This window comes from Mixophyes fleayi, chromosome 2 (genome assembly GCF_038048845.1).
Source record: "Mixophyes fleayi isolate aMixFle1 chromosome 2, aMixFle1.hap1, whole genome shotgun sequence".
NCBI classification, from domain to species: domain Eukaryota; kingdom Metazoa; phylum Chordata; class Amphibia; order Anura; family Limnodynastidae; genus Mixophyes; species Mixophyes fleayi.
The window spans coordinates 195,288,482-195,316,387 of record NC_134403.1 but is presented as its reverse complement, the minus strand read 5'-3'; the positions used below and the strand labels follow the sequence as shown (position 1 = coordinate 195,316,387).

Below are 27,906 nucleotides of genomic sequence, written 5' to 3'. Positions count from 1 at the left end.
TCAAACTCTCCTGAGCCTGAATCAGCGCATTTAAAATGGCCAATATGTTTATGGGAAGACAGGCTTCTTCGTGGGACCAGGTGCCCTGCAAGTGAAGATGAATAGTCACCGCCCCCCATCCTGGAAATACTGGCACAGGATACAAGTGAACAGCCCTGGTTGAGAACGAAAACTGGCAAACCGAACCGCCTCGAACCAGGACACCATACAACCCATCAGTCTCATCCACTGCAGAACTGAAAGAACTGAAACTCTTGGCCGAGGAAGCAGCGTCCTAACCTTAGATTGAACCATCCTGACCTTGTCCGGGGGTAAGAACACTCTCTGGGCCTGGTATCGAATAAAAGACCCAGGAAAACCATTCTCTGGGTAGGAATCACATTGTATCTCTTCAGATTGATTATCCATCCATGCTCCTGAAGGAATTGTTTGGTCAAGTCCCGATGAAATCTCAACTGAGCCACCGAACCCGCTTTTAGTAGGATATCATTCAAGTAAGGAATGATCACCACTCCTTGTAATCTAAACAGTGCGGCCATACAATACATCACCTTTGTTAACACTCTGGGGGCTGTTGCCAACCCAAAAGGATGGGCCCGGAACTGGAAATGTTCCCCGTTTACTACAAACCGAAGCAGGCTGTGGTGACCCTGCCAAATTGGGACATGTAGATAAGCATCCTTGATGTCCAAGGATGCTAGGAATTTGTCCTTTACCATGGAACTGATAACAGAATGAATAGATTCCATGCAAAATCTCAGAATCCTCATATGTATATTGAGGTCCCTTAAATTTAGAATTGGCCGAAAGGAGCCATCTGGTTTTTGAACCAGAAAGAGGTGAGAGTAGTATCTTTGTCCCCTCTCCTTGAGTGGGACCGGTACCACCACCCCTGATTCCACCAGAGACCGGACAGCTGAGTCCAAAGCCTTCCGTCTGATTGGGTCTTGTGGGAGACGAGTAATTAGAAAGCGTCTGGGGGCCGGGCCCTCCAGATCCAAAATGTACCCTCTGAATACCACTCATCTTACACATAAACCTGTTGAGGACGAAAACCACTTATTCTGAAACTGCAACAGGCAGCCCTCCACCACCTCACTCCCAGGTTGTTTAGTCGCAGGTCCATGACTCACCCAGGCCTGCCTGCCCCCCTGGCCTGTCCTTCTAGATGCCAAGAAACGGCCCTTGACCGAACCACCTCTGGGGTTCCCAGTATAACGAAAGGAACTAAATGTTTGCTTACCTTTGGCTTTCTGAGAGGCCACCGGGAGAAAGGAACTTTTCCCTCCCGTGGCTTGGGCAATAAACTTAACCAAAAGCTTGACCAAACCGCAAGGCCTCTAACGCCCGCTTGGATTCTGCATCCGCTATCCAAGATTTAAGCCAAAGAGTGCGTCTGCCAGCAATGGCCAGTGAGGAAGTGCCAACCCTTGGCCCGCATCCAAGACTGCATCCCCCAGAAATTCAGCAGCTTCTCTAATATGGTCCGCAAAAGGAACTAATTCATTCCTGTCGGTACCAGATTGAATGGCATCACCAAAAGCCGAGGTCCACGTCTCCACTGCTTTGACTATTCAAGCTGCTGCCATAACGGGTCTGAGAGATACACCCAATGCTAGGTAAATAGATTTAAGAATGTCCTTGCACTTCTTGTCTGAATTGTTCTCCAGGTAAAGGAAAAACAATAGCTTTTGTCAAATGTGCAACTAGGGCGTCCACACTTGGGTGTGTCTTCCTGGATCCCATTTCCGTGTCAGGAAAAGGATAGTATAATCTATGTCGCTTTGGCATCTGAAATTTGGTATCTGGCTTAACTCTAGCTTCACCCCAAATCTCTAAGAGTTGGGGAGATGGTGGAAAAAACACAGTTCTTTGTTCTTTTGACCATAGAATTCTGTGTCAGGTCATCAACTGAGATATGAAGCACCTGTCTCACCGCTAAAATGAGGTCCTCAATGCCTTGCTTCGTGGATGGCTCTTCCTCCCAAACCGAAACGTCTTCAAAGTCTGAATCCTCATACATCTCCCCCTCCTCGAGTAAGGAAAGATCTGCGTCAGAGTCGCCAGGATCTTGTGGGATAGTAGGTGCAAATAGCTTTGAGACTGCATCCTCCCACCATTGGCTTAACCAAAAAGCTCGCAATCTAGGTACACACTACAAAAAATGACTGCAGATGTGATTTCTGTAACGATTTTACCAACGACAGAAAGTCCCGATGGGCAGGCAGATTCATATGAACACACCTACACAATTTACCTTCAGATCTGTGCTCTGTATCTCTCATAACCATCTGCTGAAAAGATCATGACTCAGCACACTCTATAGAGATTTGCCTACACTGCTGGTCATGAGTTCATACACACTTCCACACAGGGGCGGACCTAAAATCTTTAGTGGGGGGGGGGGGCGATTTATGCATCCAGTGGCAGCTCACTATATTCATGTTTCCGGCAGCTGACAGGCAGGCAGAGTATGGTGCTCGCCACGCTGATTGTGTTTAAACACAATCAGAGAGGCCGGACAGGATTCTCTCTCTGTCTGCCTGTCAGTAGCCGGGAACATGACTGTAGTGAGCTGCTAGGGATCCGCCACTGCTTCCACATTTGCGCAACATCCTTCCATTGTTGATAGTGATTTTTAGCCCATTTACAAAACCAAATCAAATGATACGACGTGCTTTGGTAAAATAAAACATGATTGTGGGAGCCTACACATTAATGCAATATCGGAACTAACAGTCATTTATTTTGTGAATGGCACGATAATCGGGTGAAAAACTTGTAGTATGCACCCAGCTTCAGTCATTACAGCAGGGGCCATAGATTTTGGCTCTACTTTTCTGTTGTACAACTTTCATTCATTTTATCATCATCATCATCATCGATTTATTCTAGAGTTTATTACTGTTAAAATAATGTTCTTTCAATTATAAATTCACTTAAATTATGACAGTTTAAAACATTTCCAGTATTTAAAATGTTTGTAAAGTATTGTGTTTTTCTTTCATTTACTGAATTACTACAAGTTATCATACCAGTCATCTCGTCTTAGTCAAACAGCTCTCAGAGAATGTAGAATAGCAGCCAGGATTGGGTGGCTCATAGTAATGTAGCCATCAGCACTAAGCATGTAGGGGAAATTAGCATAATAATTTATATGATGATGATAATAAATAATAGAATACATTACAAATCATATTTACAAACATACATATAGGAATAATAAAAGGGATGTGCACCCCAACTGTATCTAAGGTGAGCAGGAGTTTCCAGATAACCCATGTAGTGATGAATGCTACCATCATGAGTGTGTCAATCAGGAAAAGACCATTGCATATCTTCTCTTAAATTATATATGGGCTTGCTGTGGCTTCTCAAAGCAGCATGAAATGAAAGAAGATGATTCAAGATAACAAAATAGAATTTGGATTTAAGTCCTCTTGATAGTGACATAAATTAACAGTTCATAGCTTATAAATTCCTATGTTGTTAATAGCAACGTTAAATACTTTGCTATTAACAATTTGAAAATCATCTAGAAATAATTATTCTTGTTTATATATTTGACATATTTTTATTCCATTTTACTCATACAAAATACCCAGTCCAGACAAAGAATGACTGTCAAGGTACAAAGTCATTGAGTGTGCACCGGGTACAATATAAGAATTATTATTATTAATCAAACAAACACAGAAATAAAACAAAACCGAGTTTTAACAAACAAAATGAGAAGGCCCTTCTGGCAACCTACAGGGTCAATAATCCTTGCCTATGAAATGATCCGAATACATGTCATCTGTTCTATAACTTTACTGATGACTGTGAGGGGTGTGCACGGTTTGAAGATGAAGTGTAACTAAGATTTAGAATAACTGACATCAGTTAAGGGTTGCTGTGGAATTTATAGATAATGTGTTGATGTCTGCAAGCACCTTGTGAGCAATCACTGGTGTGTCAAAAGATTGTATAGATAATGGAACAATACGTTCACCCTGTGTATCTGCTGTTAAATGTGCCTTAATGGGGTATGGATCCTAGGAGGATGTCCAAAGATTTCATGGACTGCACACAGATCATATTAAGAAGAATTCCCTAAGGAGTATATTCTATTCAGGAAAATGAGGATCACTATGTTTTGGAAGTGTGACCGTTCTTTAGGTGCATATATCTTGAATTATCATAACAAATATTGCAACAAAATCATAACTGACTGTGTGACTTCAGTAAACATAAACCACAGTTATCTCTTACAACCTCATGGCAAAGCAATGGTACAATATTACTAACAAATTGTTTTATAATAATTTTCTCATGTAGACCTCCATATAAATGGAATGCTTCGGAATACCTGTAATGGCTAATTAACTACATACATAGGTATCGATAGAATTAGAGTCATGAAATGGTTACGGTTGCAAAAAGCCTTGTACTAACATACCATCAAAGATCTTTATTTAATAATCACACATTTAATTAATATGTAACTATTATTCCATAGTCTATCTGGTATAAAGTTTGATTATTGTGATTTAAGTGTTTGAGAATAATATAAATATGTTTAGATCAATGTTATTCAGAAAATACAAAAATTATAATTATCTTAGTTACATAATCAACACTTCCATTGTTATATTAATGTACAATTATTAGAGAGAACTTATTTTAATTTACTGAACCTGATATGTGAATATAGCCATAAAGAGCTAATATCGATAGATAATATGGAAAGCAAAAGCGACAACAGTAGGTTACATTAATGCTTGAGCTTTAATTTACAATAATTATTTATCACAGATCATTACACATACATGTGTCATCTTTTTAATAAACAACAGATCAATAGTAATAATTATATCTTACCATATTAATAAAGTGATTGTATGAGAAACTACACATGCATTTATAACTTTTATAATGTGATCTATCTGTCAGAAGGCTAAAAAAATTAGCTATAATCCAAATTGTGGTTAAATCTACAGTGGAATATAATGTGTACCATATATACCCACCAGGTTTCACATTGTGAGAGCAGTACATGTACGGTGTTACTCTTATGTTCAGGCTAGCATATTTGTATTTTCCAGTTAGTTTGGACGGCTTAACCACAAGGACATTTTGCAAAGTATATGTACTATCGTAAGTGTGGAATTCGGTGCTGGGAAATAAAGTACCCAATAAAGTACCCATTCTAGGATGTTGCAGATTTTCTCCTTTATTGATGAACCTATTGCACGATCAAATGTGCTTACACGATTTTATTATAATTTTACATTAAATTAAACACAATATTGTTTTTCAGATCTGATCCACATTTTGTATTATTGACATTGAGAATAAGTGTGGAGGTTATTACATTAGCTTTTAATAATCTGCAAAATATTAGGTTTTTTTTACATTTATCATATAATAAATGAGCTCCTAAATTTTTCTTGTTAATTGATCTGACCGGCACTTGATTTAACCAATAGAAATATTGTACACAAAAATGTATATATGTTTAGTCTTTCATAATAGTGAATATAATTTTTATACTAAATTTGTATAACAGTGAATATATTTTTTATACTTAAATGGGTGAATAAATTAAGGTAAAAAAAGAAAAGATAAACCTCAGGCACTACACAGATAGATTAAATATAGTCCAATCAAAATAAGCTGCGGCCAATATCTCCCCAATATTTGATTGCAGAAATAGGTAAAGACTATGGCTACACTTAAACTATATAAGGACTAATACCCAATACTAATACTTTCATACTAGGTGGGAGTCGATGCTGCCTCTCAGCAGTGACGCATGTTGGAGATGTGTCTAGCCCTCTACAAACACAAAACCATTCTCCAACCCTGTGCTACTCTTTCCCAACTGTTCATGCAGCTTTAACTACCTGGTGCCTTAAGCTCACTTGCTAGTTGGCTGGATCCTGGAATGTTGGCATCCTGTTTGGAAAAGAAATAGATACTATTCACCTCCCAGAAAGACGAGCATTGAGTTAACAATCTAGGTCTCCGACCCAACCAGCTGGACATTAAATCAGTAAGGCATTTTGTTTTTATTTTATTTTAACAAACAGGCCACCTTCCACCCAATCAGCCCCAGAATTGAATTAATAGCATTCACATTTAATAAATATGCCTATTTTCCCCCATACAGTGCCAACATAAATTAGTAGCACCCATGTTTATCTATGCCTCCTTAACCCTAACCAGCCCAACATTAAATTAATAGTGTTTATGTTTAATAAATAAACCTTTTCTCTCCTAACCAGCCCCAACATTAAATTCATAGCATCCCAATTTAACAAAATGGCCTATTTCCCCACCAGCCCCAAATCAAATTAATAGCTTAGAAATTTTCCCCATATTTAATAGAGAATATTATTGCTAATAAAGGGATGCAATTCTATAATATGGGATTCTTGAACAATCACATAAACAGGAATAACCCAACTTTTAGACGAGTTGAACTATGCAATAATGGTTACATTTCAATTAAATGAATGTTCATTAAATAAAGTTGTTTGATGATTTCTTAGTAATGTCACTGTGTTATCCGCAGAGAAATACAACCATAACCATTTCATGATGCCTACCCTACTGCTGCTTATCATTTGTGGAACTAGCCACCACACTAGGCAATTTGTTTATATGTAGGAATTTCTTAATAATTGTATGTTACTGCCCCATGGCATTGTTATGTACTTGTAAGACAATAACTGTGTTTTAATATGCAATTTTCATGATCACATTGAATTCACGCACTCACTTATGTTTTTGTAGCAACATTTATTATGTCAATTAATTCATTATTTAGGTCATCACAATGCCATTTAAATATGCACGTATCACTGTTAATTATCAGCACCCAAAGAAGGGTCCACGCCCTGATCAAAGTGCACCCTAATTTTCCTGAATAAACAATGCTACTTTGGGAGTTGTTTGTAACACTATATATGTGCAGTCCATGATATCTTTCTTTTGATACTATACGTGAACCCAGTTGGGGGTTCAATTCTGCACCAACACCAATAATTTACATTGTGCCTATGCAGTTATAAGGTGTGCATGGTCTTTGAATTATATATACCTATGAGGATGTAGCATGTAACCTAAAAAAAAAAAAAGAGTCAGTTTATTACTAAAACAAATTAAAGTATTTTATGAGGCACTGGTGTGAAACCAATTCTCTTGAAGATGTGCCTGGAAGTCTATCAAAGACTTTAGCTTAGGAACAACATGAAGAAGGCTGCTTGGTAATCCTAAAATTGCCTTCAATAACACTTCATGCAGATGTTGTTTTTGCATGTAGCGATACAGTGAGTCTTTAAATTCAGCATTCTCTGTGTTGGGACTGAGTGCTCATTATCAGTCCAAGGATTTAGTCACTCAACAGTACTCAGAAAAGTCATCTTCAACATAATTTGAGGGAAACCACCCAATCTGTTAAGAAAAAAAAGACAACATATTACCTACTTCAATATACATGAAATAAAAGCATATTATGTTCATGTAAGATAGACGTGGGAGATTGCATTTTTTAGTAGAAGCTACTGTGTAGTCCTCCAGGTCACTGATAGTTATCCTGATATGGATATGAAATATGTAGAGCTTTGAGTTAAGTGAGATCTAGTCTGGCAGGGCACAGATAAGAGTAAAATAAGCTCTAAAGCCCTTGGGCATAAAAAAATTGTGCCGTGGGAAGCAGAACAGATACAGGAAGACCTGGGACACAGGGACGGACATACTGCAGTATTATTTCAGTCCCAGATTCATCTGCATTTGTCCTGGACTCCTCTAGTCCCCACTGCCGCCGTAAGTTCTTACGTATGTCAGTTAGGACAGTTTGTCAGTAAAATGAAACTAGCAAGATCCCCTTTTCCTATTAAGAACTGTGAGTGCAATCCTTACACTGATTTCAAGAAATAAAAAACATTTTCCAATCATCTGTTGCTTGGTCACTTAGCTACATTTGCATCTTTTACCTTTGTTTCCTGTGATCTTGAAACTTTATAACATAATATAGGTCTGTTTTTATTATCTTCCAGTACCACCCACTATAATTTTGGTTAATCAGTTATTTCCTCTTCCGCTTTTCCCCCTTACCTTGCCATAAACTTCTCCTTTCCACCACCCCTGGTGTCCTTTCTTGTTCAGGATCCTGATGACGTCTCCTTCCTTCAAACTCAGTTCAGTTCTATCTCTTGCACAGAAATCATAACGTGCTCGGGCTGACCCAAAATACTTCAGCCTGTTATCTTTCATAGCAGAGTATAAAAATTGTATGTATTAGATTCAATTAACACATAGAACACTCAGCCATAAACATATTTTAACTGCATAAAAATGACTATAATGGTAGCTAATCGTAAGATCTCATTTAATCACAATGGCGGCTAAGATGTATTAAGAAGTATCATATAAAAGTAGACACTATGTGGCTTTTTCACTTTATTAAAACAAGACCACTGTTCTTTATGGCAAGCTCTAACTTTTAACCAAATGTTTGCTATCTGCAGCACTTGCAAAATGTATTAATAATTCAAATCAACATGCAAATTTTGGTACATCACTTCCTCCTATTGACACCCCCAACAATACATCAACATCATGTATCATAAAAAAACAACAAAAATAAGTTTATTGTACTATTTATTTGCTTTCTTTTGGACAATGTCCTTTTACTTATAAAATGGTATGCTTGGTATCTTGTATTTCCTCGATTATCATCTTGCGATCCCTTTCCCATACCTCACAACTTTTATATTTTATAAAATCACAATGAGAAAGGGGCATGGTCACACTATAAATGGATGACACAACTCCATGTTGGGGCATGCCTTGTTCAGGGGAGGGCTGGTAAACTTTAGCCCGGGGGGGCAAGACTTGACTTAGCAGTCTATTTTAAAGGAAAAAAAATGCAGGTGGCCCAGTGACCCAGCCCAAGGTAGTCCACTATGGGACCAGCCTGGGGGGGCAGATGCCCTCCTGCCCCCCCAGCCCAGCCTGCCCCTGGCCTTGTTCCCCAGGGGCCATTATGGTTATTCACCATTTTCCCCATTTGCACCTCTGTGAAACACATTCAAAAATGAGCGTTACTTCTGTAAACAAAAAAATCTGTGCAAGGTATCTCGCAGCCGTTCAGTCGACACCTCGTTTGGATATTTTAAGAATAGAATCTGTCCCTAAGGAAAAAGTGTTAGTGATGATAGTGTTGATACTGGTGAAAATTAAGAAACAGAAACTGCTGATAGTAATGAGACAGTGTTTTATGATGTGGCTATGATTTAATTACATTACCACACTTTTTATTATTTACATAATAACTCTTATTTAATTTTTAGTGTTGATAATGTTTTTTGAGCAACTTACAGCTTTATTTGTAAAATAAAATAAAAAAAATATTTTGGAAAGCATTGTAATTAATTATGTATTTAATGTTTTATTTTTCCCCCAAAATGTAATTGTTTTCTGGTAAACAAAAACAGGAAAAAAAAATAAAAATGTCATGGCTTTAAAATGTCTGGAAATGTTATATCACTATTCTAGGATATTCTCTTTTTGAGAAGGATCCTAGAGAACATGTAATATATTGTATTGTCATGTTGCCTGGACCGTAGATACAGAAATAGGTGCTTTAGCAAGCCATGCTCAGTGATCTTCTAAACCTGAGCATAATTAGATAACAGGCTGGTGACCTATGCCAGGTGGGCAGACAGTAGCTGCACACTTCCCCTTTACTGGAAGTTTATCATAAGACACTTAGGGGCATATTCAATTCCGATCCGATTCGCGGGCGTTACCGCGGAAAATGCGCACAACTGCCGGTAATACGATATCGCAAAATAACGCGGATTTTCGTACGCAGCCCTACGGGCTGCGAACGAAAATCCACGTTATTGCGGTACCGCGGATTACGTTCGCGGCCGTTCCGGCGCAATCCCGCGAATCGGGATCGGAATTGAATATGCCCCTTAATGTAAAAATTCAATCTCAGTAACATGCTGTACCTGTCCTTAACCAATTATTTCCCATAAATAATGATTATGGGCCTGATTCATTAAGGAAAGTAAAGCAAAAAAATTTAGTAACTTTGAACCTTGGCAAAACCAAGTTGTTTTGGAAGGGGAGGTAAATGTAAAATGTGATGGCAGATTTATAGTTGGGTTAATGCATGTCAGAAGAACAACTTTAAATTTCAGTGTAAAAATAAACCTATCAAGTATTTGTGTGCTATGTGTGCTATGTGAAAAAACAGCCAGTATTTTCCTTATGTGCAAAATAATAAACTAATTTGCACCCTTTGTATTGTAACATGGTTTTGTTCAGGAGAAAACTTACTCATGTTTTTTTGCCTTAATTTCCTTAATGACTCAGGTCCTATATCACCACATATTATCTCCATATTTACCTGGCCTGGGGTTTTCTTTCTTCTCTGGCTCTTTGAAAGGAAACTGTAGCGTTGTGTCCAAAAGTTTGAAGCAATCTTTTAATGAGTTATATTGGTAAAAGCCAACTAATTCCTGGTGGAAACATGATACATATCAGTCAAGACATCTGTCTCTATAAATATAAACATACAAAGCTTACAGTTCCCAGTACCAACTTTCTTTTATAAAAATGACTAATAAACATAGGTGAGTTATATATTATATCTTTGTTGAGTAAGGCCATTCTAGTAGTCAAGACTGCGAAACTAGAAGCTTGTCCTTATAGCGATTATGGCTTTGTTTGTCATGATTGTAAGTGATAATACATTGCACAGTACTGCTCTTGTTCTGATTAGATTTATATATTTATAAATTTTATATATTAATTGATTATTATTAATAATATAGATTTATAAAAATTGGTTCAATATCTTTACATATTCGCTCAAGTGATTATTAATAAAATAATTTAAAACGTATTAAGAAATGTATTTGAATTGCCATTTTGAGTTGTCAATTATTTTTAATCCAAATCAGCATAGATGAGATTTCATATAGGTCAAAGTTCTCATATTTGAACATTAAATTATTATAGTACCTATAGAGGCTAGCTTGTGCCTCATTTAATGTTAATATGTTATCTACTTATTATTGCAGTAACCCAGTTAGACATTTTTGGACTGCCCATTAACCATTTCACTGCTGAATTTCTTTTGCCTATTTTCCCCTCATGTAGGCAGACCAGATTAGACATGACTGGGCTCCGTAAGTTACAGCATGGATAACTTTATAACTTGTTCACTCCCACCTGCTTTATTTATTCATTGGCCATTATTTCCTGTATAAAAGTGACACGTCAAAATAGTAGTCTCGCTCTGCCGCTATAGTCTCTATCCTCAGACCCCAATCATTAGTTAATGACAGCTGTGGAGTCCAGTGGTGAAACCAAGAACCATACAGAGTTATCATTATGCAAAGGGAAAATCATGTACTAATTGATGAAGTACTATTCACATAGACATTTGAAAAAGGATATCCCCATCATTATTATCATCATCTTTTCTTATAAAGTGCTGACATTATTTATAAGCAGACATTATTTATGGGCAGCACGGTGGCTTAGTGGTTAGCACTTCTGCCTCACAGCACTGGGGTCATGAGTTTGATTCTGTGTGGAGTTTGTATGTTCTCCCCGTGTTTGCGTGGGTTTCCTCTGGGTACTTCGGTTTCCTCCCACACTCCAAAACATACTAGTAGGATAATTGGCTGGTTTCAAATTGACCATAGTCTCTGTGTGTGTATGTTAAGGAACTTAGACTGTAAGCTCCAATGGGGCAGGGACTGATGTGAGTGAGTTCTCTGTACAGCGCTGCGGAATTAGTGGCGCTATATAAATAGCTGCTGCTGATGATTATGTCATCATGGGATGTAACAGGGATTTCCATGAACATTAAAAAGGATAGATTAGTGCTGGAATTAAGGGCGACCTATTAGAGTCTCGTGTGACTCCTTAATGTCTGCCCTGGTAAAAAATAAAATAATTCTAAGGTCATCCTTGCCTCGGCGGATTGTAAGAAATGGGGCGTTGCTATTTTGATTCATGGTAAAGTCCCTTTCCTTCATTCCAAGACACATGTTGATCCGGAGGGCCGCTTTCTGCTGGTGAGCGGCACTCTTCGTTCTGCCCCTGTCACTCTGATTTCAGTCTATGGTCCGAACCAGAGACAAAAACATTTATTTACCAAAATTTTTAAACACATTGAGCGGTTGGCACGGGGTCATATCATCATTAGTGGTGACTTTAATGTAACCTTTGATCCTGTCCTAGACAGGTCTCCTCTCTCCTCCTCCCAGTGGGGCGCTTCCCCCTCCCCAGATTCTACCTGCTTGTCCTTGCTGCTTTCACATCACCATCTATATGGCTCATGGAGGTTCTGCAATGCGGATGCTAGGGATTATACCCATTTTCCTGCCCCTCATCAACTATACACATGCATAGATATGTTACATGTTTCGCATACACTTACCCATCATGTGACACAAGCAGGCATAACCCCTGGACTGACCATTCAGGCGTATTCTTCCTTCTAGATCTCCTTAAACCGCCCCCACAACGTAGTAGATGGTGCCTAGACAACTCTCTTTTACTTAACAGATTCATCTGTCTAGATATTAAGACCTCCATCTCTAATTACTATTTAGGTAATTCTACCCCTCATGTGGCTCCAAGAATTGTATGGGAGGCTCATAAAGCTACTATATGGGATCAACTGATTAGTCAGTCGGCGGCTAAAAAAGCAGCAGAGGAAGTCTCCTCCTTGGAACTTAAATTAGCCACGTTCCTCACGCAGCACCAAACCCCACAGTGACCTGGCCCTGCTTCTTCAGATCACTATGCAGAAACTTCAACAGCGTTACTATGATAAAGCAGACTCTGTGCTGGCTGGAAAACTCCGGAAAAAATTAGCCCTGAATCATATTGATAAAATACGACAGTATCCCTCAGGCGACATCACTTATGACCCATCAGCGATTGTTAGTGAATTCGGAGAGTTTTATTCCTCTCTCTACAACCTTGATACGCCTCCTCATCACGAGGATCCCCTTGCTCCCACCCTGACTGATTACCTTTCATCCACACCTCTTTCTAAAATCACCACAGCGCAGCAATCCTCGTTGAATGCAGACATCACCTTGCCTGAGGTTCTAGCGGCAGTTAAGTCCTCGAAGTCTTCTTCGGCTCCCGGTCCGGATGGCCTCACCCCCCAGTACTATAAAAAGTTTGCAGAGGTTCTCGTCTAACTAAATTCTTCAAAGTGCTCGAGGGGGCTTCCTTCGATTTTGCCAACATAATTGTTATTCCTAAACCGGGGAAAGGCCATTATTTTTGTGCAAACTATAGGCCTATCTTGTTACTCAATGAGTGACCCAGAGGATGGAGTATATGACCAGTATTATCCGCAACTCCTCGAGAGCCTTCACCAGGGTCTGGGATCTGTGGCTATCATTTGTTCAGGCATACCCACCTTTTGCATAACCCAGTATTATTATTTCTTCCTCTTCCAGATCTTTTCTCATCTCTCACTTTGGATCTAGCCACTTTACCCTCTCCCTTTTTCTTACTTAATTTTTTCTTTCTTTCCCCCTGTACAAAACTTTGGGTCACTCTTTCTCCTCATATTTAACTATGTGGGTAACAGGTTGAGTTCCATTTTCTACGCTGGTCGCAGACCCTATGTGTTTTCTTACAATTTGTGTACACACCTTGTCAGTTGTAAACTTTTATGCATGTGACCTTGCAAAAATAAAATCTATAAAAAAAAAAAAGAATCAGGGGTGGGCTGGGCTGGGGGGAAGGGCATTTTTTTCTTTAAAATGTTCCTAATAGGCTGCTGAGTAGAGTCTTGCTCCCCCCCCCCCCCCCCATCGGGCTAAAATTTTGTAGCCCTACCTCTCCTCTTTCCCATCTTACCCCTGTCTTCACTACTGTATACAACACCACACTCCGCAGCATCTCTTTAAGGTTCTTCATTGATTTATTTTTGCTAAATTCTTTTACCTGTTCAAGTTTTGTAACTGCCCCAAGTGGACATGTTCTTTATACATTGGATTCCAATTCAAAATATAACTTGGTTTTGCCCTCTTGGGGTATTGCCGTATATCTGTTTATTGTGCGATAACATTTATAAATAAAAGCTTTAAAAAAAAAAGAAAAAATGAGCTTGACTATCATTCTGTTACTCCTGGCGCACTGAAGTTTTAAATCACGATCATTGACTGATGAGAGGAGAATATCCTGAGACATACAATTGAAATTTATGTCTTCATGAAAGCGGAGTCTCCCTAAGAGAGTCTATTCATATAGTGATGTGAAGTTACGTGGTGGGCCTCAGTAACATGTTGAATACAAGGAAAATAAATGGGAAAAATTTATAGATTCGTTGTTCAAATGCCAATTTTGTGTATTTATGGTATAAAATTAGTTTAAAATATATTAAATATAACAAATATTGCCACTGTTACAGTGGGCTTTTGTAACCGTGTTTACTGGTTGACCATACACACCACAGTCTGAGGCTGCCCATAGTTATGACGTAGGTGTTCCAGATTTGAAAGACATTTACTTACAGTAAGTCCTTTGAAGCCTTTCTTCTCTGTTAGCCTCCAGAGTCCATCCTGAGCAGTCACCTTCATGTGTTTTATCTCCTGGTTAAACCTAAGCACATAAAAGTCCAGTTAAGAGGGAACCCAAGCCATCCTCAACAGAACCACAAACTATAAAGGCTTGCCAACTAATAACAGCATGCATCCATTGACAATGAAAATGCAGCTCTGGTGAATAAATATAACCGAGGTATTACTTGAGGCTGATTGCGAATTCTCCAGAGTCTTTCACTCTCTGTCTGACCAAGAAAGTCCCATCAGATCGGGCAGACAAGGACAACTCTGCTTCTTTTCTTTCCATTGGACCAGCATACCTGAGCAGGAAGGGAAGGAAGCGTGTGTCATGTTGGATATTGGAGAGGGTAATTTGACATTGCAAAAGTGATGGAGGTTTTCTAAATTTCTACATCATGGTCACCACAGTCTTGTTTTGATACATTGTATGACTAAAGGAAATAGAGTGAACAGAATGAGACTGACATCTGAATATGTGCCCTTTAGAACAGACAACATCCTATCTCAGGCTGAGCACCCGGTGACAGGGGATAAAACTAATTCCTACTTTTCACTAGCAACAGCAAAAAGAATGCAGAGACCAGTATAGCATAGGCTGCAGTGTATGGTCTCTCTACAGACGTGTAAAGTGGCGGCCGAGCATGTTGCCAGGAGAAGGGCCCAAGCCTGCTTTAACAGTGTAGAGGCCGCACCTGGCAATTAATTGGTAACTGGTTGCTGCTTGTACAGTGGACTCTTGGAGCTATTTGGAGAACAGTGTGCAAGCTAGAGGAAATAGTAGTTACCAGTTAGAATGTTGTGGCTGTATCTACACTCTTCAGCAGGCACATCCCCTAGAGAACATTTTTAACTGATTGGGAAGGTTTGTAAATCACAATAGCAGACGAAGATTGGTATCTGTATTGTGTAGTGGTCTCCGATGTATAGTAGAGGGTAGGATGCATTATCTTTTATATATAGCATGCACTGCAACGTTGCAATCAACCTTTCTGGTGCCACAGATATACTGGATTATCCAAAGTAATACAGATGTATTTAAACTGTGCACTCCCCAAAATGATTATATTACGCCTCTTAAAAATTGTTCTTACTCACCAGGCAAATAATGATAGATCAGGTATTGGCATCTGTGTATAAAAAGTTTAAATGAGACAATATCACAGTACAGATGCCATTATAATACAAATAAGCTTAACTAAAACAAAGACAAGCAAAATTAGTGGCGATATTCATAACCTAGTGATTTGGGGTATTATTAGATAAGAAGAGGAAAAAAGTCACAGACAGTAGATGTCAATCTGTTATTGTAGCTGGGCTGAGCATAAATGTTCATGTTGTGATAAGCTATAACTTATCTGACTTCAGCACATGAAACAATTGTGTAAGAAGAAATTAAAACCTAATACATTCAAACATTTGCATAATGACACATATTGGAGGGAGGCCAATGTATTATTAAACAAAACCGAAAAAACACAAATACACAAAAAAGGGACAGACTAGATGGAACAGTAAATTCTTTTCTACCGCCAAATTCTAATTTCTATGTGAAATATATAAATTGTAGACCAGCTGCTACATATGGAAGAGCAAAACATTTAAGAGATATGCTAATGTAAAGACATTTTCCCGGGATTAGAGAAGATACCAGTATCCCATAAACATAACAATTATACTGTATGTGGCAGTTGCAAATTATTAAGCATCCAAATTAAAATTAATATATATTCTGAGGGCGTATAATATGAAACACTTGTCAACTACTACAAAAAGCATGCAATATATATATAATTATGGCCTGTAAGTGCAAAAGCAAGGTATAGAGAAATAAAGAAAATAGTATTCAAGTATGGCAGCACAATAACTCGAAGAATTTTAAACATGGGGAAGTGTAAATAGAATAGAGTTTCAGCTGATAAACAGAGTTTATGGTGATATTAGAGAAGGGCTCCGAATGCTACACCTTTGAAATGTGAAACAAGATGGAGTTACCAGCTTTAAACATTTAAGGGTTAATTCAGGCTTGAAGAGTTTCCCTTTAAATCATTTTTGTAATATGTTTGTAATTTATTTGCTTTCTTTTTATCTCAGTGTTGACATGGAAATGCCCATTTGCTCTTTGCATTCAAATCATACATCACAGTATGATTTATTACATTAAATCGTTTTCATTTCTTTAACATTAAAAATATGTGTTATCATGTTTTATGTATTGAAAGCATACATTGTATTTTCATTGTTTGGTACAGGACTTGAATAAGCCATAATGCATTGCAAAACATTGTTTCATTAACAGTAATAGGTAAGCACAGCTGTTTATTACAGGTGCTCAGTACCCCTCTCCCCAGATCAGGTTACCATGTAAAATATGAAGAAAAGCTGTTGTACAGCCATTTATAGTACATTGTCTCCTTTTAGTGAGCAGCGTGATCTGTAGACATTAACAGAGTAGGATGGGTTTATATGTTTGCTATATACAATATATTGTCTGTTGTATTTACAGACTAAGTATATATGCAGAATATTAATATTTTCTTGAAAGATATCGTTAGAATTCCCCCTTTTAAAATACTGTGCTTACTCTTGGTAGCCTTGTCATGTTGATAATGGTAAAATGGTAATAGCAATATAATTTAATAGTAGTAATAAGCTGACTTGAGGGAAATAATAGGAGCCACAAGGTCAGATCATCCTCCAGGTGTCTAGAATCACCATTTATTGTATGCCTGCTATAACACACATTTTACAATGTGTAACCCTGCTCTTTATATAAGGCAGAGAGGAGTGTCTCTTCTCAGCCCAAAGCTCCATCATCTATGTTCCTTCTGATCTCTCTGCAACTCCAAATAACTTGTCCTCTAACTACTATTTTCAGTTATGAGCAACAGGCAGGCCAGGGGTAACATGTCCCTAGTCACTTAGATGTCACCTAGTGAACAGAGTGTCCCCACACAGCACGCACCACAGATTAGTCTGTGATGAGAAGTTTATTGGATAACGGTGTCTTCTCTATAGCTTGACTAGCCAATTGGTTAACCTAGTATTTGGTCTGGATAAACACATCATATTGCTGCCGTATTCTCAAAACATGACCTTGAACTTTTCTGAAAAGCTTAAATGCAGCTCCCAATATCATATTCTCCACCAGTGACCTATATAATGTTTCCCTCCTTCTTCACTTTTTCATTTCTTGAACATTGACGTGTAATTTTTGGGTTCTGTTTGCTAAGAACATAGTTCTCTTCAAGTCAATGTAAAGATATAGCTGTGTTCTATTGTTAGACCAGTTATGTTTCCCTGTTGTCATACTTGGATTGACCCCCCACTTATCAATAATGTTTGGGAATGTGGCTTGCTCTGATTAACAGTCTACAGCCTGTGATGTTGCAGATTTCATGATAGATATTCTCACAATAATCACACAAGTAATGTGACACATCATACAAGTGTATTTGCACTTACAAACTCTCTCTCAGTCTACTGCCCCCTACATCTCTAACCTCCTCGCCATCCACACTCCTGCCCGCTCCCTGCGCTTGGCAAACGACCGTCGCCTCTCCTCCACTCTAATTACCACTTCCCACTCCAGAATCCAAGACTTCTCCCGAGCTGCCCCCCAGCACTGGAATGACCTCCCTCGCTCCATCCGTCTCGCTCCCAATCTGTGCTCCTTCAAACGGGCACTCAAAAGTCACCTGTTCCTGAAAGCCTTCCAACCATCCACTTAACCCCTCATCTACTCTGCAGTTCTCCCCCTCTCCCCTGGTCCCTTTTTCTCCCTCGCATCACTGCCTCCCTTTTGTGCAAGTTTTGTCCACCTTCCCTTAGGATGTAAGTTCGCATGAGCAGGGCCCCCTCCTCTCCTGTTTCCATACCGACTCTTCTGCTCCGTATTTACTCCATATGTCTGCCCGGAGTTTCTGAAGCATTGGTACTCTGTGTTTACTGTTCTGTAATGTTTCACCCTGTATGGTCTACTGTTTGTACTATGTAAGGTGCTGCGGAAACCTTGTAGCGCCTAACAAATAAATGATAATAATAATAATAATAATAATAATAATAATAATAATAATAATAATAATAATAATAATAATATTTGAGCCTCCTCTTGGAAGTCGTAAAGAGCAGGACGTATTTAATTAGCAACATTTGATGGATATCCACCAATGAAAAAAAATAGCTTGCTTGTTATGTGGTGCCCAGATTAGTCTGGGTACCTGGCAACATAATAAGTAATTTGTATGAATTGTTTTGTTACCTTGTGTCTGGTACATTTGATGGCAATGATTTAATACAGCCATTTCAGGGTTTTTTATATTATCATCTTGTTATTTCCCTTTCCCTATTTTAGATCCTTTACATTACTTGCATATGGCGGCACTGGGGTTAACATTGATATCTCACATGGTGCCGCTTTAATGGGAAAACGTAATGCAAAAACCCCAGACATTGGCTTTACTTTGTGCTAGGAGCACAGTACCTATGCTTTACCTCTGAACAAAAAAAGAATAATTGCGAAACAAACAGAAACAAAGGAACGTAGCTCAGTGAAAATGAAAAGAGTGATAAGTGTGTTTTAGGTTGGGTTGCAGACAGTCCTCTGAGCTTCTCTTTGTTTAGTTTTTTTACTTTACTTTTATCCTTTACTCAAATTAAAATCAACAGTATAGAATATGATGGCAATAAAAATGGGTTGTGATGGTACTGAAAAATATTAAAGGGTTAATTTAAATGCAAATTTATTTAAAGCCTTGGCTACAGTGATAGAAGTTACATTTTATCACTATCAGTACATGTAAGTACACATTTATGCTCATATACTTGAGTATACTTTCTGTTACCTCTCACTCTTGTCTGGAAAGCACAGATGCTACACACGGAAGAGAGGAATAACTGCACACCTTTATACATATAAAGCAACTAAACATACACATATAGTATAATTAAATAGACAATATTCATTCCACAGCCATAAAATATTTCTCTTCACTTACATATATATAAGGCTTCACATGACTGCAAGGGAAGAAACCAATTTCATTTGAAGATGTATTTCGTCCCTAAAAGAGAAAGGCTTTTCTGTCAACATGCAGAAAGTGAGAACATTCCTTCACCAATCACAGGTAGAGGGAGCACTGTATTAGAGTAAATACTTTTATATTACATGACCTACTAGCAGGGAGTTTCTATGATTATTATTGCAAAGACAGATTCCAACAAGCTATACATTTATATTATGGGGCTTATTTAGAGTTGGACATACATCTGTTTTGTGTTGTTTTTTTGCTTAAGATACACATTTCCATATTGTGCATGCGTACCAAAACATTGTATGCATACGTTCATACAGTATGTAGGCTTTTGTGTATGCCTGGAGTCGCAGAACAGGGGCAGCCAGGGGTGGGAAAGCGTGTTCATTTAATAGCGACATAATTAGATATGGGCACATCCCATTATGCCTATTATTATACCGTGTACAAAGAGAGCAACACAACTGTAGTATTTATTACTAAAGCTATCAAGACATATCACTATGCTATCTTTATGCCATCATGGGGCATAAGTGTACACACTTGTAATGGCTGGCGTCTGTCTGGTACTAAAACTACTAGTTTTGAGATGGACATATTTTGAGCTGCAAGTTTGTATGTAGAAGCAAATATACCATGAACAAGGATACCCTAACACCGTGCATTTTTGAACACACGGGAATGTTTTTGTGAGATATGAATTTAGAAATGATAGATCATCATCAACATTTATTTATGTAGCGGTAGCACACATAGGGCAGTGCTGTTACTTTGGCTTCCTCGGGTGAGTTTAGAACACAGATGTATATATAATAACACAACACTTAAACATGATATGCGCAATATACAAATGGACGATCCATGTATTAGAATAGAAACCAGACAACTTACCTCCCACCAGTTCTGCTCAGCTTCTGCTTTAGTCAGTTCTATGATTTCACCTTTTTGCATCCTTAGTGGTGGACCAAATGCGATAGGAGGTGGAGGAATTCCCACATAGTCATGACAGGTCTCCATCTTGGTAAGGCCTGAAAGAGATAAAGTGACATAATGATTACTGAAGTTTAGTTTAGTTCATCTATGAGCAATGTTAAATTGCTTTTAGATCCATACCGAATTGCTTCCCACAGTGCTAATGCCACTTGCAGCCATTTCTATGGGAAGCATACAGATTCACAGGCTAGGATGGTGGCATGTGTGCCGTCGCCCAGGGCGCAAGGCCAAGGGGGCGCAGCAGTGTCTCTCTCTCTCTCTCTCTCTCTCTTAACTGATGATAAAAGTGTTAGCTGGATATTCTGTAGAGGGTGATCTGTTCTCTCTATGTTACCGTTTTACGTGGTTACTTTTTGCTTTTATTAGATTTCACTTTGTTGTCAGCATATTGTGAGGGACAGCCATCATGGCTGCTCCCAGTTAATCGCAGAAGTCATAAAACATAATATTAAATACCCGTTGATCAATTTCATAAGAATGCATGTCGTTCACATGTACTTAGTTGCACTTTTACTTCAAGTCATTATAGCATCTTTGTATCATACCGACCACTGTCCATCCAGTGCGCAATGTAATACATGGATACACAGATTTCATTGCACTTGTATATGGTGATAACTTATTGTACATGTGTGGATGTTATGCCCTATACAAACCTTTCATACGTCACATTGCTGGTGAACGGAGGCAATGGGATCAGTTGGATGGTTTCCGTGTTCTATATACCTATTTGTTACTATATCTTTCTTGTTTCCCACAGCAAGAGGTATTCTCATCATAACTGTTTACGTGCAGATATTCAAGTTTACATATAATATATAAAGAATATATAGTGAGAGAGAGTAAGTATATGTGAACCCCCCCTTAAATTCATGCCCATTACAGTTTATGTAAAATAAATATATACTTTGTCCTCTACATAAATATCTATAGAATACCTATCGCTATATATTTTTTGCATACTTTAAATGGGTATCAGGCCAGAGAGCCAGTTAATTTATTGGAATCCCACCAGTGTGTGTGTGTGTGTGTGTGTGTGTGTGTGTGTGTGTGTGTGTGTGTGTGTGTGTGTGTATATATATATATATATATATATATATATAAGAATTCTTTCAGTAAAGTGCTGGCCACACCCACACATTAGGTTGGCCACACCCGCTTGTCAAATGCCACTCCCACTTAGATGGCGGGCGCCGGTGCCCTGTCTCGCCCAGGGCACTAAAATGTCTAGTTATGGCACTGATGTGGATGCAACATTTTCTGATGGGAGGAGCTTAGAAGATCTGTCTCTTGGCGAGTACATTCAAAGTACACAAATACACCAAGTTATGCACCCACATAAAACAACAAGATTTAAATTTGTGGTGTAACACCCCCTCTGGTGTTGTTATTTGCACCTCCCAGTGACTAAATGTGTGGACCGACTCTAGGACCCAGAGGAAACACAGCAGAAATGTTGCTTAGCAACAAGGCTAATATAGGGGAATGAGAATCTGTATAGAGAGTGTGAGCCAGGGACCCAGGATGGAGGGGAGGAGGTCCTGGGACCCCCCTTTGTAATATGAGAAGTTGGTCATCGCCTGCTGCCTCGAGGGACCAAAGTACAGCATCACAACAGAATACTAGTGACATGGGACAGATTTGAGGGATAGATTACCTCAGAAAGTGACGGGATGACAGAAAGGAGAGGCAGCATACAGAGGAGAAGTCCGAGATATTACCCCCGCAGAGGAGGGGTGAATGTTATTACCCCCCGTAGAGCAGGAGTGAGTGGTATTAGCCCCACAGAGGAGGGTTGAGAGATAACACCGGTCAACACACATTTTATTGCCAATCATAATAGAGTGATTTTGGGGTAACTTTGTGGTGCGGATTCTGAATATAACACTGGCTTCCCTAGATTAACTCTAATTTTTTAAATAATTGGTACCCCATTGAAAAACATAAAAATGCAAAAAATGTAATGGTCAGGCAGAACCTACTTGCAAATCGCATTGAAATTGTCGCAAATCATACAAAAGCAAACACATGAACTAGATAATGGCATTTCATACAGCATGATTCGGATAATTACAATTAATGCATAATTGCATAATTTTATGTGGGTTATCAGGACAATCACTTTGATGGCTTCAGCAATATTCTGGCATCATGTGTCTGTCCCATGTGCCTTGATACATTTCCTCCATCACCTTTATATCTTGATGCAACCTCTCCCCTTGTTCCTCACTAAAATCACCAAGATTATCTGAAAATCTGTGTAAGTGGCTGTGGAGAAATTGTACATTTATGCTCATTGGTACACAAATTTGTAAAGTTTGTGAGCATGTTTTGTATAGGGATGTGCACCGGCCACTTTTGGTGTTTTGGGTTTTGGGTTCTGATTACCTTAAGGTTTTGGGTTCTGATGGGTTTTGCCAAAACACCCCCTCAAGGTTTTGGGTTCTGATTTTTTTTAAAAAAAAGCATAAAAACTACTAAAATCCTGTTTTTTTGTTTGTTTTCACTCCTACGCTATTATTAACCTCAATAACATTCATTTTTACTCATTTCCAGTCTATTCTGAAAACCTCACAATATTGTTAGGAGGAAGTGGTTCTTGATCTTTCCCTACTTTATCCTCCAAATTTTGGTTCTCCATTATATGTAGCACAAGAGAGCGTACCCCTACACCACACACACTCGTCAAAGCCTTTAAAAATTATATGCGGCACAGGAGAGTACCACTGGACTGGAGTTATACAGCAGTACCAATGGACTTATACTGCAGGATCAGTGAACGTAGTTATTATATTGCAGTACCAATGGACTTATAGTCTTATACTGCAGGATCAGTGAACGTAGTTATTATATTGCAGTACCAATGGACTTATACTGCAGGATCAGTGAACGTAGTTATTATATTGCAGTACTAATGGACTTATAGTCTTATACTGCAGGATCAGTGAACGTAGCTATTATATTGCAGTACCAATGGACTTATAGTCTTATACTGCAGGATCAGTGAATGTAGTAATTATATTGCAGTACCAATGGACTTATACTGCAGGATCAGTGAACGTAGTTATTATATTGCAGTACCAATGGACTTATAGTCTTATACTGCAGGATCAGTGAACGTAGTTATTATATTGCAGTACCAATGGATTTATACTGCAGGATCAGTGAACTTCTTTAGCAGTACCACTGTACTTGGACACAGGACAGCACCACTGGAATAATGGCAGCACCACCACTGGACTGAGCAGGACAAAGCACAGGACACCACCACTGGACTGAGCAGGACAGAGTACAGGACAGCACCACTGGACTGAGCAGGACAGAGCACAGGACACCACCACTGGACTGACGAGGACAGAACCACCGGAATGACCAGGACAGAGGACACCTAGCCTAACACACCCTCCCTCTTCCCTGATCAATGCCCGAGTGAAGATGGCGGCAGCAAGCGGGGAATATAAAGAATCCGAATCTCGCAAGATCCGACGGCGGGATTATGACGAAACGCCTTGTTTTGAGTTTGGAGTCCGCTGGGAATACCCGAACAGTGCTCGGATCGGGCTCGGATCCGCACTGTTCGGGGCTTTTCGTATTTAGCAAATCCGAGCCCGCTCATCCTTAGTTTTGTACCAGTTCTGCAACAGGCAGAAGCTTTAACACCATTCATAAATATTTTGAAATTAGTAACCTTGATAAGTTTGAGGACCATCAAAGATTCCAGCTATTAGTTTTTCCACACTTAGTCCAGGAAATGATCTACAAATATATTTTTTAAGCAATCACCATCTTTGTCCAAGGTCTTAGCAAACTGTTTCATTAGTCCCAGTTTGATATGTAATGGTGGGAGACTGAGTTTTTTCCATGTGAACTAATGGCTTGCTAATGATGTTCGCTGCACCTACAGTCATATTTTCTCTTGAAGGCCATGTCTCTTTTTTCCAATGATCTTGCTTTGCCCTACTATCGCACAAGCAGATGGAAACAAGAGTACTTTGTATATCGACTGGGCAGCACGGTGGCTAAGTGGTTAGCACTTCTGACTCACAACACTGGGGTCATGAGTTCAATTCCTGACCATGGCCTTATCTGTGAGGAGTTTGTATGTTCTCCCCGTTTTTGCGTGGGTTTCCTCTGGGTGCTCCAGTTTCCTCCCACATTCCAAAAACATACTGGTAGGTTAATTAGCTGCTATCAAAATTGATCCTAGTCTGCGTGTGTGTGTCTGTCTGTGTGTGTTAAGGAATTTAGACTGTAAGCCCCAATGGGGCAGGGACTTATGTGAGTGAGTTCTCTGTACAGCGCTGTGGAATTAGTGGCCCTATATAAATAAATGGTGATGATGATGATGATGATGACTTTGCTGCCCAAGTAAGAAGTTAGGTTGGGTGACCGATCACTTATACACAGAGGGGAAATATTGTAGAATGATCTAGAAATTAACACCTAGAATATTTGCATGTCTAACATTTTAGGATGTTCTGATAGATTCTCATATGCACGCGTTATTGCCAAGTTCCCTATTAATTGAGGACATCCATTATTTTAAGAACTAGAGCCAATTCGAAAAAAAACCTTTTATTTTGAATTCAGCAACCATAAAATACCCTAAATTCGTTCAAATATCCTTAGCAATTAAAAATAATCTTTTTTTTTGTCGGGCTATACCACTTCAGAAGAGGGGTGAAAACTATTACACCCGCACAGGAGTTGTCAGAGATATTACCGCTGTAGAGGAGGGGTGAATGTTATTACCCCCACAGAGGAGGGGTGAGTTATATTACTCCAGCAGAGAAGGGGTAAATGTTATTACCACCGCAGAGGAGGGGTGAAAGATATTACCCCGCAGAGGAGGGGTGAGAAATATTATGCCCATAGAGGAGGGGTGAGTGAATGCTGCTGTGAGAGAAATGTGAGCTAAAAAGCCACCGTTTTAAATGTGATTACCCCATTAATATTCTGTCCATGTAGCCGTTAAGCACTGTGCAGAAGTAGACAGTGTTGTATATTGGAACTCTGCATATTTACTTTGTTACTGCAACCATTTACGAATGTACTGAAGTGAAGAAGGACTGTAAAGAGTTTATTTTGCAATATAGAGATGGTCTGGTGCCCAAACAATTGAGACATCTGATTGCACTGCATCATCCAGTCACATCACCTGTGTCCCAACATCTTCACAGAAGCTTTATAAAAATAACCTGCATGTGCGGGGACCCTCTGGTCATGTACATCCACGCCAGGAGCTAGCCAGGGCTAAGAAGGAGGTGCACTGCCTAAACTGTGCTCACCACATCATGTGCTACGAGACTGTGGTTGCCATGGTAGTCACACGCCACTGTGGAAGCTGCTGAATTATAAATCATTAATACCAGTCTGAAGAAAAAGCCAAGGAGAAATGTAATTTTTAATGGGTTTGCTGCTTTAAATGAGACTAAATTGGCAAAAAGGGAATATATAGGGGGCATTCCTTGTTGCATTCAGGGACACAGGGCATTTTAACCCCACAAAAGGACTTGAATTTTAAATGTCCTCAGATATTGTGAAAACCGGGTATATTGGCCTACGCTTTTGTATCTTTTAGGGTCACTTTATACGAGAAAGCACATTTCTAGGTGCATTCTATCTAATGTTATAAAAACATTCAAAGACACAAAAATTTAATAAAGACAGGCCCAATGTGCTCTCACTTTGTTGTAAGTAATGTAAAATAAAGCAGTACTGAAAATACTAAATGATGAAATTAAAAATCCACTGTACCCCAAAACTGTAAAGTTCATTCATAAAATGTATCAATAAAGTCCACTGTTACCCTACGTTAGATCAATACGCAAGTAGCCAATCAGAGCGGCTTTTTCATGCTCTAGCCAATCAAAGCAAATTGTTGCGGCTCCTCTAGGAGCACGTTGGTTAGAGATTTTTTTTTTTAAAAGGAGAAAGAAGATAAGAAGAATATGGATTACAAAGAAGAAGATTAAGACGTCTAAGAATAGAAGACCAGAGGATGAAAATCCCTTTGGGTTTAAGCGTGGAATAAAAATGGAAACAAGCATGGATGAGTCTTTAACAATATTAAAATATTTTATAAATCAGAATGTGTGTTTTGTTTTTTTTTACTTTAATATGTGGCACTACTGGCCCAGCGGGCACTGGCTGCCAGATAATGCTGCTGCCTATAGTTCTACAAGTGCCAGCATGCTCTAGAAGCCCATTGCAGCTATAGGCATGTTTGCACTTGAATTTCTAGAAGAGCCAGCATGCCCAAGCAGTTAATGGCTTCTGGTTACTGACCATTATTTTTTGCCACCTGGCAGACATTAATGCCTCTTTTGTCTAATTTTCTACCGTTTGTCTGTTGTGTTTGACCTGACTTATCTGACCTCTCTCATCCTTCCATTGCCCACTTGTTAGCCATACTGAACACCCGCTATAACTATGGGCCTCAATTAGAGTTTAACGCAAATTTGCCCAAATGCACATATAAAATTCAGGCCAAATTCTTACCTGTGTATTTTGAGTTGCACATATCTTAAAGCATGTGTAGCTCAAAATACTGTGTAATAATGCAGCCACATCAAGCATTTTAAGATACCCTTTAAGAGAATCTTGATGCAGCTGTTTACTATAGATTAACAAACAGAGTGGGGTCCCCCTGCAAAAGCCCCCCCCCCCTTCCTGATATATTTGTGGAAACCAGTTCCAGCCAGGTCATCATGAGACTGACTTCCCTAGGGAGATTAGACCCACAAAAAAATATGCAGCCCCTCCTCCTAGTGAAAACCAGCCCCGTGGTGATAGCGCTGTGGTTCATCCCAGCCTCCCTGGTGGCAATTGGAGGTTGTGGTAATAAGTGAAATATTAATAAAATGTCTCTGTAGTATGTGGCACTACGGGCTCCAGCAAGCCCAGTCCCGGACAGTCATTAATTGCTCTTGTGTTCATAGACCTTTTCTCTAACAGGTTGGTATCAGTAAATACATCAATAGACCATTCATAGGGTTTATGAGGTGGTAATGTTTCAGCAATTGTTTTACAAAATACATTAGCATACTTTAAATAATACAATGGTATACTCTGAGAAACAGTGTGTTACTCAAGGGGCTTGATCCTCTGGCTCGCTCCCCATGCCCTCTACTCAGGGTAATTTTGCATATCACCGGTTCCATTCGTATCTACATGCAAGATCACTCGTCCAATGGTGCCTGCGGTACCACGCTCCATGGCAACAAATAGCTTAGTATAACTTTTTGCTAAATATACTAAGCAGAGGATTAACATGT

General features: G+C 39.1%; 1 protein-coding gene across 2 annotated transcripts in view; it reads right to left on the bottom strand.

The window, feature by feature from the left end:
- Positions 1–6,766: 6,766 nt before the first annotated feature.
- VAV1 (vav guanine nucleotide exchange factor 1) overlaps positions 6,767–27,906 on the bottom strand; it is a 93,478-nt gene continuing 72,338 nt past the window's right edge. For both annotated transcript variants that reach the window (XM_075195255.1, XM_075195256.1), the window contains exons 20-27: positions 20,528–20,664; positions 19,601–19,666; positions 15,702–15,733; positions 14,789–14,905; positions 14,556–14,643; positions 10,409–10,520; positions 8,104–8,255; positions 6,767–7,440 (exon numbers count right to left, since the gene is read on the bottom strand). In XM_075195255.1, coding sequence (XP_075051356.1) covers positions 7,387–7,440; positions 8,104–8,255; positions 10,409–10,520; positions 14,556–14,643; positions 14,789–14,905; positions 15,702–15,733; positions 19,601–19,666; positions 20,528–20,664 — 758 coding nt within the window. In that variant the 3' untranslated portion in view covers positions 6,767–7,386. The remainder of the gene's footprint in view (positions 7,441–8,103; positions 8,256–10,408; positions 10,521–14,555; positions 14,644–14,788; positions 14,906–15,701; positions 15,734–19,600; positions 19,667–20,527; positions 20,665–27,906) is intronic.